We start from the raw sequence: 14,713 nt of genomic DNA on the forward strand, positions 1-14,713 counted from the left end.
TTACTCACGTTTTTAAACACACTGCTATTATTTTGAACACAACTGTACATTGATTTTGTACTAATTTCATGCAAAAGTGTCACACCTGCATGCCTTGGTGCGTGCATCAGATAGACTCTTGGTTGCGCTCCGGACAGCGCGCATGCCAAGCGGACTCTCGCGCGCACCTGTACAGGATTAAGCCGCAATCAGTGCGCCTGTATAAAAACTGTGAAAACACATTTAGTTTACGAAGTATTGAGTTGCGTTGCTGACACATTACCGAGCCTTATTTCCTTGTTTGGTTCCCTGATTTCCTGTTTCTCGTCTTTGATTCTGCCAAGTCTACGATAGCCTGTTTGTGCATCACTCGACGTATTGCCTGTTTCAACGTTTTACAATTGTGCCTGTGGATTGTTTACCCGTCTTCACTCGTATTAATAAACACACCTTCTGCACTTACATCCATCTCCCAACCATCTCTGACAGAATACTTCACACACCCTGATAAAGAGAAGCACATTCACCTGTTTGTACGCCATGTTCAGGAACTAACTAACATTAATGGCGCTGAAACAGCCTGGTGCAGTTGGAATCTTGTTCTCGGACTTGAACAGTGGGGACTCGAGACTGGATTCGGACTCGAGGTTTAGTGACTCAACTACAATGCTGGAAGGAAAATATTTAAAATAAAAAAAGACAAGAAACGACAGACCATTCCATTATGTCAGTGAACATTTATATAATTTACATTTTAAACAAGTTGCACTTAAATAACTATGTAAACCTGTGCGTAAACAGAGACAGGAGTTTCTTTTTGTTCTTTTTTTTTCTTTTCCTTTTTACATTTCGTTTAAAGCTGCAGATACGGGGAAGACTTTGGTCATACTTCAGAACAGAGAAATTAAGAGATGCTACGACTTTACAGCACATTTTGGTGCCTTAGGTAAAGAAAGTCATTGTCCATCAAAACGATGACCCTCACAAAATCTGGATTTAAAAAAAAAAGTACAGAAAATGACCAATGAAGATAAACCAGTGCATATAAAGACCAAGGCACTTTGATTTGTGCCATCCATGAGTGTAAAAAGGGCAACAACAACAAAAAAAAAGTGTAGAACAGAAAATATCTAAAGAGCGACTAATACCACTATAGACAGTCACTGCTCTTTAAGTGAACTTTGGTAACTAGTTCAGTATTCCAGCTCCTTCCCACCCTCCCAACCCCTTGCTCCAAAATATTAGTGAGTGAATGAATAGAGAAGTACTCTCCGCTTCATAGCCAGTGTGCTACATGCTACCAGGCTCCTTTTTTTTCTTTTCTTTCTTTTTGGACCACATAGACACCTCTACTCCAGGGACATTTGGTTTCTTCTTCAAGTAGAAAAGCAATAAATATCATATATGCCTTTGACTTCCTTCTGAATACACTCACAGCCTAAATACACACACACACACACACACACACACACACACACACACACACACACACACACACACACACACACACAGAGTTTGAGGTAACTTGTTGAAAATGTACAAAATGCCCTTTTTGTGTTTCCCGAGGAGTGCTCATTAGAAATTAAGGAAAGGTTTGGAAGTTATTTGAAAACAAATCTTTTCCCAAACATCCTCCCATCCCCCCCACCCTCAAGATTTAAGACATGGTGATGGTAGCATTGTCAAAATTCCACTGCAGCTTTCCAGAAAAGAGCTACTTTAAAAAAAAAAAAATACCTGTTGCGTTAAAAATACAAATTAAAAAAAAAAAAAAACCTGAATCAAGGCGAGCTCCTCAAATCTGGTACTCATCAGTTCATGACAATCAAAGGGCAAACAAACAACTAACGCAGGCTGCAAACTATGTACAAAAGAGTGACGATAGAAAATGTACAGAACAGTGAATTACAATGAATTACCCAGTCATTGTAAACATTGACAATAAATTAAGGAGTTTGCATAACAAACTGAACCAAATATTATTAAGGAATAACAATAGCAAAAAACTAATAACAAATATCAATGACATCAGCAATAATATTATTATGAAATAAAGAAAGAGATGATTGTCTCTAAAGTAAGTGTAGGACACACTGGACCGCTAGTTGCCTGGAGCAGTGTCTCTTAGCCCTGAGTATGGTACGTCCCTGAAAGCAAAGGTCTGAGCCTGTCTCCTCACGAGCAGGATCGTGTACACCTGTGGCTGTCCACAGCCAGAACTGGAGGAACCGATGAGGCTGAGGGTCAGCATGTCTTAGTGAGTGTGTGTGCTAGGGCTGGGGCTAAGATTCCATCGCCTCCACAGTCTCTTGTTTGACCTTGACAGGTAGGAGCTTGATAACTGACGTTTCACTGCTTGGCTCATACAGGCTGTAGGTGCTAGATGGAGGAAGCAAATCCCCTCCAGTGCTGCCTTTGTGGTACGACACCTTGAGGTCCATTTCGCGGCAGATCAGACTGAAGATCTGCTTTTCCACCACCCTCTCCACATCAACACCTTCGATCTCCTCCAACCGGTCAGCTTTGTCGCTGATGTCGAAGCACTCAATTTCCTCATTAATGCGGTTCAGTTCGTCAAGGCTATAGTGGGGGGAAGGCAGAGCAGCCAGGCAGTAGCCCTTAAGGTGGAGGCGCAGGCTGCAAAGGTGGATGTAGTTGCGATGGCAGTGTGGACACTTGTGAGGGCGCTCTCTTGTGTGCAGCCGTTTGTGCAGTTTAAGGTGGACAAACTGTGTGAACTTAGCTGGACAGAGCTTGCACTGATACGGCTTTTCACCCGAGTGCAGTCTTAGATGGGTCTTGAGATTACTTGTGCTGCTGAAACGCTTGTGGCATACCTGTTGGAAACAGAACAAGGAGCTTTAGGACTGGAGAAGAATCTTCAAACTCCAAACTACGCCGAACTAACAGGTGTTTAGTTAAGTGGAGACTAGTCTCACCTGGCATTCATGGGGCTTCTCTCCTGTATGGACCAGGTAGTGTTTCTGCAGGTGGGCCAGCTGAGTGAAGCCCTTATTACATGTCTGACACTTAAAAGGGCGCTCACCACTGTGGACACGCAGGTGCACCTGAGAATAGTGCAGGGGGGAGCAAGGTTAGAGACAGTGTCCCATTCATAACAGGAGGTGTGTGCAGAACTGAAGGAAGGATTGAAGAAAAAAATAAGAGCTGAGTTTTTACCTTAAGGTTTGAAAGCTGTCCGAAAGTCTTACTGCATACGTTGCATTCATACTTTATCTTGCCGTTCTGTTTCTTCAGTGGGTATGGAAGTGTCCTGTATCCTGCAGGGCCACGCTTCATCTTGCTGAGATTGATTGCCTCATCCTCTGACCGTCGGATGCTCGGCTGCGCTGAGGTTGGGTTAGCAGGCTGCTGATCGATAGAGACTGCAGAACCAGCTGTGGGAGAGCCACTGACAGGGGCATGAGAGTGTCCATGCAGGGGTTTGTCCTTTGGGGTTGTCGCTCTCGAGAAGGCACTCTTGGGTGCAGGAAGAAAGAAGTCCCTGTGGGGTGGCAGCAGGAAATGCCGTCCTCCCTCAGGTGGAAGCATGGTGGGTGGGAGGGGCATGTGAGGGGTCAGTAAGCTGTTGTAAAGGGGGTACATGCGAGAGAACACACTCCCCACTGGTGACGTTCCACTCATGGAGTAAGGGGAAAAGAGGTAATGTGAGTTGGGATAGAATGGGGGAAGGGGGTTGGGTGGGGAGTAGCCAGGATAGTGACCCAGGCTGCTGCTATAGACTGGCAGGGCATCCCTAGGATCTGCTGGGGCAGGACTGCTTCCTGGACTGATTTCAGGGCTGCTACGTGCTGATGGGCTTGGGGTGGCTGAGGACAGCGCAGGTGAGCGAGTGGCAAAACAGATACCTGGGCTGGTTTTCAGGATATCCTCTCTGAGGTGAGGTTGTGGACGGATTGGGAAGATGACACGGGGGTAGATGGGTCTGTCAGGGCTGATGGGGCAGTGAGGACGTGTGGGGAGTGGTCTTGCAGGCTCCCGCCATGTGTCTTTGAGGATTTCTGAGACAGTATGCTCTCTCTTCACAACAGGTTTTTCTTCCGACACCTGCTGCTTTGCTTCTAGCAGACTCTGCTCTGTAGCCACACACACAAGAGAAAAAAAGTCAAGTACTGACTTAACATTCTTCAGGCACCATTTTATATCCGAGTTCATCTGCTCTGTCTGTCACACATGTCCAAAATACATCATCATCCATTACTGTAAAATAACCCTCCAGTCTATATTTACAAAGCTTGGTAAGATAATGGGCTCCTCCCCACACTACATCATCTTGCTACAGGAGATCTGTTGTTACCCAACACACAGATCTTCCCGAGGCAAAGAAGGTTCAGAACACAAAGTATCCTCGTCGTTCAATTAAGGAAGACAGTTTGACTGATTATCCTGAGGTAGGGGCTACAGACAGGATGTGAGGCATGACAGCAGATCTCAGTCCGGGTGGTGGAGTAGGCTGGATTCTGCTCGGAGCACTGATACCATCTAATGGATGTGGCAGCAAATGATTGAAAGTTTCCTTCTAACAGGAAGCCACGAAGCCTTGACTCCACTCACCTCACACACCTCAAAGACAGCTCAAAACAAGGTGAACTTGGATGTTCCTTTTTAGTACCTTAGCTAAAACAACATTTTGATCATTTCAGGAGACCTTCTCATGCAGGATAGGGGTGCTTAAAAATTGTTAATTGAAGACTTTCAAGAATAAATATATCAATATCCTACTAATCAGAGTTGCATTTTCCTATTTAGTTACTTTTGATTCAAGGATCTGTTGACAAGGCCTCGTGTTTTTTTTTTTTTTTTTTGACGCACCACATAATAGAACTACCTTTTAAAAGAGGAAATAAATAATCATGATCACTTCCTGTTACCTTTTCTGTGACCTTTACGAAAAGTTCAGCAGTCTTTTTCGACTCTGGGATGTTTGTGTGTGGTTTGCAAGATGAGTATTCTCCTAAAAGTCTCCCCATTCTTAGAGCCCCCATCCTTCTGCTACATGAGCAATGCGTAAACGCAGTTAGGGGTTATCAGTAACCTCCCCTTTCCACTTCGCTTCCACAGATAGCACCATTCCCCAGTCCTCCCCAGAGAACTTGTGCAAAACAAACAGGGAAGCAATCCCAACAGATATCAATCTGTCAGCACAGCCCCGCCGCCAGGAAGTTCAAGTAGTCAATGGAGCATTTTTTTGTCTCTACTTTACTCTCTCTTTGCCGCTCTTTCAAAGTGCCAAATAAATTATGGAGTTGCGCCAAAGATCTGTCTGCACTTCCCTTGTGTACGCATGTGTGTGAAGGAGAGGTTACTGAATGGAGGTTCTCAAAAATCTGCTTGGCTGAAGCATCAATTTACTTCAGAAAGCTGAAGAAGCTTAGTGAACCATGGAGTAAGACAGCTCAAGCTTGTCTAAATCAATCCCATGTGGGAGGCCCTGCCAGTCATCTCGGCCCATTCCATTATACTGAGTCATATGTGCAGTGGCTATAAGCCTGTTCATGCTATGACTCTGTCTGGTTTGAGAGACACCAAAAGATAAGACGACTGCTCTTACTTTTGCAGGTAGGAGAGCTTAGGTGTTAGCGGTGGGTCAGAAAGTCTAATTATAGACTACTTTGTGTGTGTGTGTGTGTGTGCATGGTACTCAAGGGGGATAGCCCAGGCTCCCATACCCTGAGGGTATGCGCATGACCCAGGGGAGCGGAGTCACCGAGACTGCTCCGTTCCCGCCACACCTGAGTATTGTCTCCTTCCTCATCTATGTCTCTCTCTCGCGCGCACGTACTTGCGCGCTCTCGCTCTTGCTCTTGCTCTTTCACTCTCTGTCTTCTACGAAATAAAAGGTTTTGCTTTGAAACTTTTATTGCTGGTTGAGCAATAGCAGATCGAGCGTGTCGGGTGAGCTTTCATGTTGAAAAAGTGTCTAAAGAAAGATGACGGCCAATCTCATCATCCTCTGTGTAATTACGGTCAACATTACTATGCCTAAACGGAAACATTACCAGAAAAAAAAAAACCCAAACAGTCTCAAGGAATTTTGTTCTGAGAGGAGATGAAAGGGAGAAGAGCATGTACTGTTGGTATGATAATGACAGACTCGGACCAAGTCAACACGCTTCCTCTTGGTTCGTTCTGAAGTAAGTTGGGACAGGAAAATATCCCCAGGACCGACACAAACAACTCCACCATCATTATAGTGTATTAAGGCCGTTTTTTGGTTCTACTTACTGAGTTCTTGCATCATGAGATCTCCTGAAGGAGGGTAGTGGAGACGGTGTGCGAAGTCAGTGCAGTACCACACCAGCAGCTCCTGGTCAGCGGGGATGGCCTTCACCGTGTAGAAGTAGATGCTCATGCCGTTCTGGCAAGCGGCCAGGTTCTGCTCCTGCTGCGAGTGGGCTGGATTCACGTAGCGCATCCAGTTACTCTTCTCCTCATCCAGGCCATCTACAAAGTGATGGAAGTCTCCTTCTGCATAAATCTGAGGAAAAGCAAGGTTTTAGTGATTCAACATGAACGATTGGTAACGATTATTTTATCTCGCATCATCTTTACTCAGTTCTCCACTGTGCTTGCCCTTGAGACGAACAGACAGACAAGTGGGAGACGCTAAAGCTGCAATCTCTTATAAAAGCCACATGGCTGACTCAGTAAGCACACCCCCACCAATACTCACACTCTCATATTGAATCTGCATGTCTTCTCTCTCTCACTCATACACACTCGCTTGCTCTCTCAGGCTTATGAAGTGGAACAGATTGTTTTGGGGTAGTTCTAAGGTTGGAGTCTTGTTCGTACTAACTTCACCATTTCCAGGAACCCTTGACATCACTAGCAAGGCTTCCCTCGGTGACACCGATGTTATGCTTCTGCTACACATTTTACGGTACCATCCCACCCCCACCCCCTCCACACACACCGCCCTCTTGTCAAGCACTACTCCAATCTCCAGTAATGCTGGAAAAATATCAGTGTTTGTTCGCAGGTAAAGACTCACATCTTTCCACAAGGGGATCTCTGTGATCTTAAGACCAAAAAAAACAATTCTGAGCAAAAAAAAATAAATTACGGTCATGGTTTGGATCGCACTACGATTACTCGACACTTTCGCCATGACGACATCTGTTTGCAACAGCTGAAAGCCACAGGCAGGGAAGAGAGCGCGAGCACACATCAGGCCTTACTGGCAGCGGCTTGGTGACAACCTGATGTGACAGCTTTAACGCTAGTGGTTTCAAACAGCCAAACTTTGTGGTCCAGCGGAGTGGCATCTTCCCGTGTCATAAGGCATCGATGTGCCAAGTCATTCGCCCTTTCTTGACGTTCAGAAATGGCACAGTCAAAACAAGATCACACAAGACGAAATAAATCTTCACTCTCTCACTCAGCCAGAGCCGCTGACGCAAGCGGTGGTTCTCAAAACACTACACTCTAACTCAGCACTTTTTTTTTTTGTAAGCATGCTCTGCTGTCACATAAGCCGTGCACCCATCATGCCACGCAGGAAGTAAGTCAGTGGAACAGGAAGTGACCTGTTCGCTTGTGTGTGTGTGTGTGTGTGTTTTTTTTCTCTCTTGTATTTCGTTTGCTCCCCCTTTACTGAAAGTGAAGCTTCTGAAAAAGAAAAAAAAACAACTCACCCTCCAGAAGTACTTCCTGTTGGCGTCTTTGGGGACATTTTCTGCTGTGTAACTTTCTCCCACTAGAGGGCCAAAGCGAGTTCCTTTTGGTATGTATTCACGGCTGACAACACCAATCACCTTGTGGAGACAAAAAAAAAAAGATATAGAAGCCAACGATTTTATGACCCAACATTTCAATCATGCTATATAGCAGTCAAGAGCGATTTATGAGGAAGGATGACAACAATTAAAAGAAATTCATGGAGGAGATCCAAATCAAATAAAGAAAGATGCAGTCAGAAAGTTTGGAAGAAGAAGGGTTTTTTTGACAGCTCTAGGAAGTCAGGGGTCAACAAGGTTCTGTCTTGACATCCATTTGATATCCGGCTTGAGAAAAAGATGTCTCGTTTGTCCTGTCTCACCTCTCATTAAGTGCCCAGACCCTCCCTCCTGTACTCATTACCAGGCCTCCTTCCTCACCACATCAAACACTACTACAACCCTCAAAGCATAAATCCACACCTACGATTACAGCTTGCGCTTCTTCCTTTGAGGTAAACGGCATCAAAAAAAAAAAAGCCCAAAGGAGGATGGAGTAGAACGCTGCTGTCTGGCCTTTTGGATTACAACAACCAGACGTCAATCTAATCTCCTCGACCGAGATCCGCTCTTCAACTGCCCCTCTACCTCCCCCGCCACCTTTCTTCCATATACACCCCGAAACACAAACAGCCGTGTGGATAAAGCAGAAGGAAATCCCCTCACATTTCTCGAGTAGCAGTTCAGTAGGGAGATTAGGTCGCCTTTTTGATAACTCATTAACAGAGATTTAGCGTGGCTCCTGAGCTTCGCGCCAGCTCCCTCTCTACATTTTTTTTGCCACACTTCCACCTTCTCTTTCATCCCCTCTCTCTCTCTCTCTCTTTCTTTTCTCTCTTTGGCCCACCTGTTTTCATCAGAGCATAAATGAATCTCTAAAGTGGGATCACTGGTATTTGGGTCTTGAGAAGTTTAGGAGAGAAAAGACCAATATGAGGACAGTGCTCCGAGGTGTTCAAAGGTTTCCTTGCTTCAAATCAAAGGGAAGTTTGCGCATCGTCACAACTACTGTCATCACTGTCTGTCCAAGATAACAGGCGATTGAAGTGATGGGCGATGGGAGTCATGCTGCTTACAGAGACATGTGACGTGACATAAAGAGACACGGAGGAGAAGCTCCCATTTTTCAAAGTGTAGATTAAGAAGAAGATTACTTACAATTCTGTGATTAGTCTTAGACAGACATCATAGACTAATCGCAAACATGATTCCCCCTCCCTTGCCTGTTCTGTCTAATTTATTCTCAAGGCTGATAATTTGATACTTCTTGCATCAATATGAGCCATTGCACTAATAACAGGTACACTCACAGATTTTACAAGCAGATGGTGTATACAGTACTACGCATGAATCTTACACCACACTCTCAAACACCATGCTCCAGGCAATGCGTTCCTCAGTTCCTCAGTCTGTGAGTGTATGATGCAGCAGTGAGTCATTATAGCCGTACCTCTTTGGAATCAGGGGCATATCTGAATGCGAGGTTTCTCGGCAGCGAGGTCTGAGCGCGAGGCAGATCTGGTTTGTCCACACCATCCCACGTGTGGTCCTTCACTATGTAGGTGCACTTCTCTTCAAACTCAGCTTCCGTCCACTTGGACATGTCGGCGTCTTCGACGGCCATCTTCGGATCCACCTGGTCGGCAGTGTTCAGGGCGCTCTCAGTGGTCAACATGACGGAGCTACGCTGAGAGGCGGCCTGAGAGAAAGACAGAACCCGACATGGGCGGAAATGGAAAAAGAATGAGTGGAAATTCGTATTTGGGAATGGCGTAAAGCTGATTTGAATTAAAAGGGAAACAAAACAAGAAAGATACTGACAAAATCATGATCTGCTGGAATAGTTACTTCGGATAATATTCATTTGTAACAGAAAGCTAACAAAATAGAAATTAAAAACAGGAAAATAAAAGGCAAAGCTGACGCAAAAAACAACTCCAACAACAATCCCGTGCACTTCTTGACACGCAATAATTATTGTCTCAATCTGCATCGAGCCTCGGTCTTTTTTATACTCTGTCCATCCTTTCCCATCACAGCAACTCCGTGGAAGAAAAAAAACCCCTCACAGACAGAGGAAGGAAGTGGCGTCTGTGTCTGAATGGGGCTAAAATTGGAATCAGAGTTGTAAAGCGTCGGAGTCTGTAAAACATCCCAGGGAATAAGTGTGTTTGTGTGTGGAAGAACAAAAGAGGAAGAAGCACAATTTTTTTCCATAATGGGGCCACAGCAGCGCAAACAAGCTTCAAACGCTTCCCACCCAAGATAGTCCCACACGCAGGCTGAGCCGAGACCCTGTCGCACTCGCCAGTTACGAAGATGCGTCAAAATCTATCGTTTTCATTTTGTCTATTACACACGTATTGGATAATAATAATAATAATAATAATAATAATAATTCTGTTTCTATTTAATACAATTTTTAAATCCAAAGATTTCCCTGTAAAACCAATTTGAAAAAATAAAATAATTCTGTTCTCACATTAGTTAGGCGTTGAAATTATCTAATTTTCTATTTATACAGTCCTATTTCCATGAGTCAAAAGATAAAGAGACAAAAATCCTGCAAGCTGTCATTTAATTCTCTGTGTAGGACAGCTGCAAGATCAAAACTAATATTGAAACTGAGAAACTGAACACGAACAAACTGGGCAACCATATATATTTTTTCTATTTTCTTTTCTTTTTTTTCTGACAAGTAAATCCAAATTAAACTGAACCAAACTTAACCGAAAAATTGATCTAAAACTAAAGAGTTTCTTTTTTTTTTTTTTCCCCTTCTCTCTCACTTTAAATTTGATTTCAATTACATGTTATGAACATTACAGGGCATTGAACTATAAAGTCAATCTTTACAATTTTTCGGGTTTAAATTTCAAGAGCGTTTGAAATGCCTACACTTTTCCGTTTATGCAGTACAGCGTGGACACAATAACGGTATTTTCAACAATCTTTTCTCAAGACCAATCACACGAAAAGGTCACTGAGACAGTATAAATGAATAGAATTTAAGTTTTCGACTTGCAGTCCTGAAAAGGTTACGACGAAAAACGTAAACTGTCCTAACTGACATGCAAATTGGTGACAAAATAAATAAACAAACAAACAGAAGAATCAGAAAATATATATCAATACCATTCATTTTTGTGACAGTTAATTAAAAGAAATGCTTCCTACTGATCGAAATGCTTTCAACAGAACATAATCTTTAAAAATAAACACCAACAGCGCCTTGATTTTTTTTTTTTCCACAAACCTCAAAGCAAACAGAAATCAGCCAAGCAGTCTCGTCTCTCTCTCTCGCTCGCTCACTCACTCACTCACCGACAGACTTTGGTTCCAGCCGCACATAGAGCCGTCTGATTTCTCCCCCGAGTGCGCTTGTGTGCGCGCGTGTGTGTGCGTGTGTGCGACAGAAAGAGAGTGTGTTCGTGGGACAGGTGCAGATCACCCTCGTTCCCTCTCTTGTCCAGCCGCTAGTCCAGATGGCGACTGTGTTCTCCTCTGAGTGTCTCGAGTTTGACTAACTGCCTGAGCATGTTTCTTTCTGACTTGTTGAAGCCCTCCTTGATAGCTCCTCCTTTTTCCTCCACCCTTACTCCCTCCCTCCTTACTTCCCTCTCTCTGTCTCTACTCCCTCTTTCACTCACTATTTCTCCACTCTCCAAGGTCATATCACATGCATCACGTAGACAGGAAAAATACTCTAGATTTGATATACTCCATTCACTCATTCTCAGTAAAAGTAAAGGAATGTCTTGGTCATATCTCCTGAGGTAGGTGATATCAAGCAGCAGACACAAAGCTAATGAGAGATGGTCTTGTTTAAAAAGAGGAGGAGAAGGAGGGAGGTGTTGATCCCTCTTCCTCTGGCTGTCTTCCTGAGAAGGAAGGACATCCTGCGCCAGTGACTCAATAACCTGTTGCTGTTTACTAAGAGCGGAACTGCAGATTGATGGCTGTGTTTCTTCTCACACCTCCTCCTCCTCCTCCTCCTCCTCTTGCTGTTCCACAGCTTCTGGAATCTCTCTGATATCCCCTAGAGGGTGCTACATTCTGCCTCTTCTACACCCATCCAGTTTTATCAGAATGGAGATGGTCATGAGGTCCATAATCATAAAAGGGAACGATGTAACACTCTCCCTAAGTGAAGTGATTGAAGTGAAGCTTTGTACACAAGCCTAACCATGGCTTCAGATGAAAGAGCACAGATTTGTTTGAAAAAAAAAAAAAAAATCTGAGCAAAGTCCAAACAGCAGACAGAAAGGATCTCTGGTGGCCTGCGACTAGAAGACGGTCCCAAAGCTGTGCATGCTTTTTTGTTTAAAAGAAAAAAAAAACTGGAAATCCCCTAGACTCCTCTTCCATCTATCCATCTGTGGGAGGAATAGCAGCGAAAAAGTAGAAGAAGAGGAGAAAACTGGCCTGGTTTGCAGCAAGAGAATGGGAGACAGTTGGGCCTTGAACAAACTTAGATCCCAATACACACATACACAAGAACCCACCCAAGCTCTGCTGGTGACAAAGATCTGACCACATCATTCGCTCGTTCTCTGCCTCCTACTTCCTGGCAGCGGACGACCCATATGATCGAGGCCCTGCAGGCCCGTCTCTTCCTCCAGCCTCGACCCGAATCTGGCCTCCAGCTGGGCCCTGACTCAATAACAAGCCGCAGAGGAGAAACAACAACAAAGCTCTGAGATTTTTGAGCGAAAAACGAGCGCTTCCTTTTGAAATTGCCATGTGGTCTGGACTCAGCGACTGGGAACAATCTGGCAAGGAGTGGCGTTTGCGTTTTCCACCATTATCGTCATCACCAACTCCTACCGCCATTTGGTATACCTTTCTCTCTCTCTCTCTCTCTCTCTCTCTCTTTTTGCCCATGTCATAAAGGAAAGAGTAGGCTGGGGGTGAGGGAGGGGTCTCTCAGCTCTGAAGTCAAATTCAAATGGAGGCTTTTTTGGTTTCTGTAGTGGGTTTTAATGTGGCCTACATGCCTGTGAGGGAAGAAAGGAGCCAAACAAAAGCGACAGAAGGACTTCCAGCGGCTTTGTTAGTTTTGCAGAGGGTCGCTATCAAACCCGCTGCTGGGCTTTGGCTGTAAGGCTCCACGCACAGGTGAGAGAGGGAAAAAGAGACACATTGAAGTGATGGCTTGGTGTGTCAGCTTTGGATAGAAAGGTATCAGTACAATCTGTTTGCCAGTGGGCATTTTCAAGGCAAACCACATCCCATCTGTGTCTTCTGATCTTCATTAAAAAAAAAAGTGCTCATTTGACTCTTTTCATTCAAATATCTCAACTGGATTATTTGCATGTATATTTAAAACCAACCTCCCTGTAAGCAAACAGTCCCCAACGCACCCAGACCACACACCCTTCCTTTTCCAAACGCATTTACAACTGTACGTTATCTCAAAGAGGATTTTTTGCCGAGATGTTTTCGAACAGATGTGTCGGGCCACTCAAGTTTAAGACGCTTCCGTTCCCCATATTAGCCCAGGATGAGTTTGGAGGTGGTGGATCTGGAACAGGCGGTGTTTAAATCCAACCTGAATTTTCCTGTGTGTGTGTGTGTGTGTGTGTGTTCGTCAGTGGATAAGTGGGGGGAAATGGCCATTGTTCTGGGGAAGTTAATCCACAATGGTAGCGTAATGTCTGTGTACGTTTAGCTTCACACATGCCTTGTGTGAGGACAGCTACCCCCTGAAACCCAACCCCCCACTTTCTGTCATCATTTGGAGGACTAAAGCCCCAGCCTTGATGATAATCCTGCCAATCCATGCCCGCCATCTGGGGACACTGTCCAGGTCAGCGATGGACCTGACATATGCTTGTTTTGTCCAGTTTTCTTCTCTCGTTCAGTTCTGTTGCTGGTGTGCTACACCTAATCCAGTCACTTTTACTCATATCTTCTCTATACGTGATCTTTAGATGTTTATACAATGTACATTGCACATGTTCTTGAAGGGAACTGCTGTCCATCTTGTACATTTTGGCCAAACCATAACCCTTTTAAGAAGAAGCCATGGCCTAAAGGCCTCTGCATGCTCTTGCGACAAGGCTTTCGCAGATAGCTTTTCGCAGACAGTTGTAATTTATCGTTGAGCGGGGAGTAATAGGCGTGCGCGATGTTATTCACCGCCACAACACAAGGGGCGCGAAGTCGCTAGGAGTAGTTGGTGGGTGTGGTTAGTGGAGTGTTTATCCTCCGGTTACTTATAATGACTAGAACTTTTTTTTTTTATAATGACTAGAACTGGAGTCGTATAGATGTACGTACTTCCTCAATCAACCGCTCTTCATGCTGCTCCATCTTCGCTCGTGTTTTTAAAAATGCCGGTCGTGAAAACAAACCAAACCGGGAAAGTAGGGAAGCGGAAGTGTGTGTACAGCGGATGTAGAGTGGACCAATCAGAGCCCTCTTGTCTGTGACGCTGTCTGCGAGGCTTCTGCGGTGGTCACAATTTTTGGGAGTTGCGCGCAGAGCGTCTGCGAAGGTGGGGGGGCTACGCAGACACTGTCTGCGACGCTATCTGCGAGGACTGGGTTGTCAGCATAAATTGGCCTTAATGGTTAGAGAAGCAGCTTTGGGACTAAAAGGTTGCTGGTTCAATTCCCTGGACCAGCAGGACTGGCTGAAGTGTCCTTGAGTAAGGCACCTAACCCCCAACTGCTCCAGCAAGAGTGGTGGTGTAGCTTGTGTCTGACTAGCTAAAGAAAAGCTGATGACGTGGTCATCAGTTTGGTTGGTGCCCGACCGAAGCGATAACCCTTTGGTATTAGGGTCATTTTGTCACAAAAGTTGATGTTCCTTGAATTTTCCTCAAGACTAAACATGATGCTGAACTACCAAGCACAAGGCAGGTGCTTCTTACAAATACTGTACGTTCTATACTTTATGATCTTATCCTCGCGTTTCAGTCATGTGATTTTTCTGTTTTGGTTGCACGTGTTTTGGAGTGACGTGAAAGATGGCTAATTTTTTCTTTTGAT

At 44.6% G+C, this 14,713-nt stretch overlaps 1 protein-coding gene across 2 annotated transcripts in view; it reads right to left on the reverse strand.

The window, feature by feature from the left end:
- Positions 1-696: 696 nt before the first annotated feature.
- prdm1a (PR domain containing 1a, with ZNF domain) overlaps positions 697-14,713 on the reverse strand; it is a 16,185-nt gene continuing 2,168 nt past the window's right edge. Inside the window, exons 1-7 of one of the 2 annotated variants that reach the window (XM_060905670.1) lie at positions 11,043-11,313; positions 9,169-9,417; positions 7,638-7,757; positions 6,226-6,478; positions 3,160-4,076; positions 2,919-3,047; positions 697-2,816 (exon numbers count right to left, since the gene is read on the reverse strand). In XM_060905670.1, coding sequence (XP_060761653.1) covers positions 2,262-2,816; positions 2,919-3,047; positions 3,160-4,076; positions 6,226-6,478; positions 7,638-7,757; positions 9,169-9,417; positions 11,043-11,069 — 2,250 coding nt within the window. In that variant the 5' untranslated portion in view covers positions 11,070-11,313 and the 3' untranslated portion in view covers positions 697-2,261. Of the gene's footprint in view, positions 2,817-2,918; positions 3,048-3,159; positions 4,077-6,225; positions 6,479-7,637; positions 7,758-9,168; positions 9,418-11,042; positions 11,314-14,713 lie in introns of those variants that run through there. The other variant, XM_060905671.1, reaches the window with a different exon arrangement.

The sequence above is a fragment of the Neoarius graeffei genome, chromosome 23 (assembly GCF_027579695.1).
Source record: "Neoarius graeffei isolate fNeoGra1 chromosome 23, fNeoGra1.pri, whole genome shotgun sequence".
Lineage (NCBI taxonomy): Eukaryota > Metazoa > Chordata > Actinopteri > Siluriformes > Ariidae > Neoarius > Neoarius graeffei.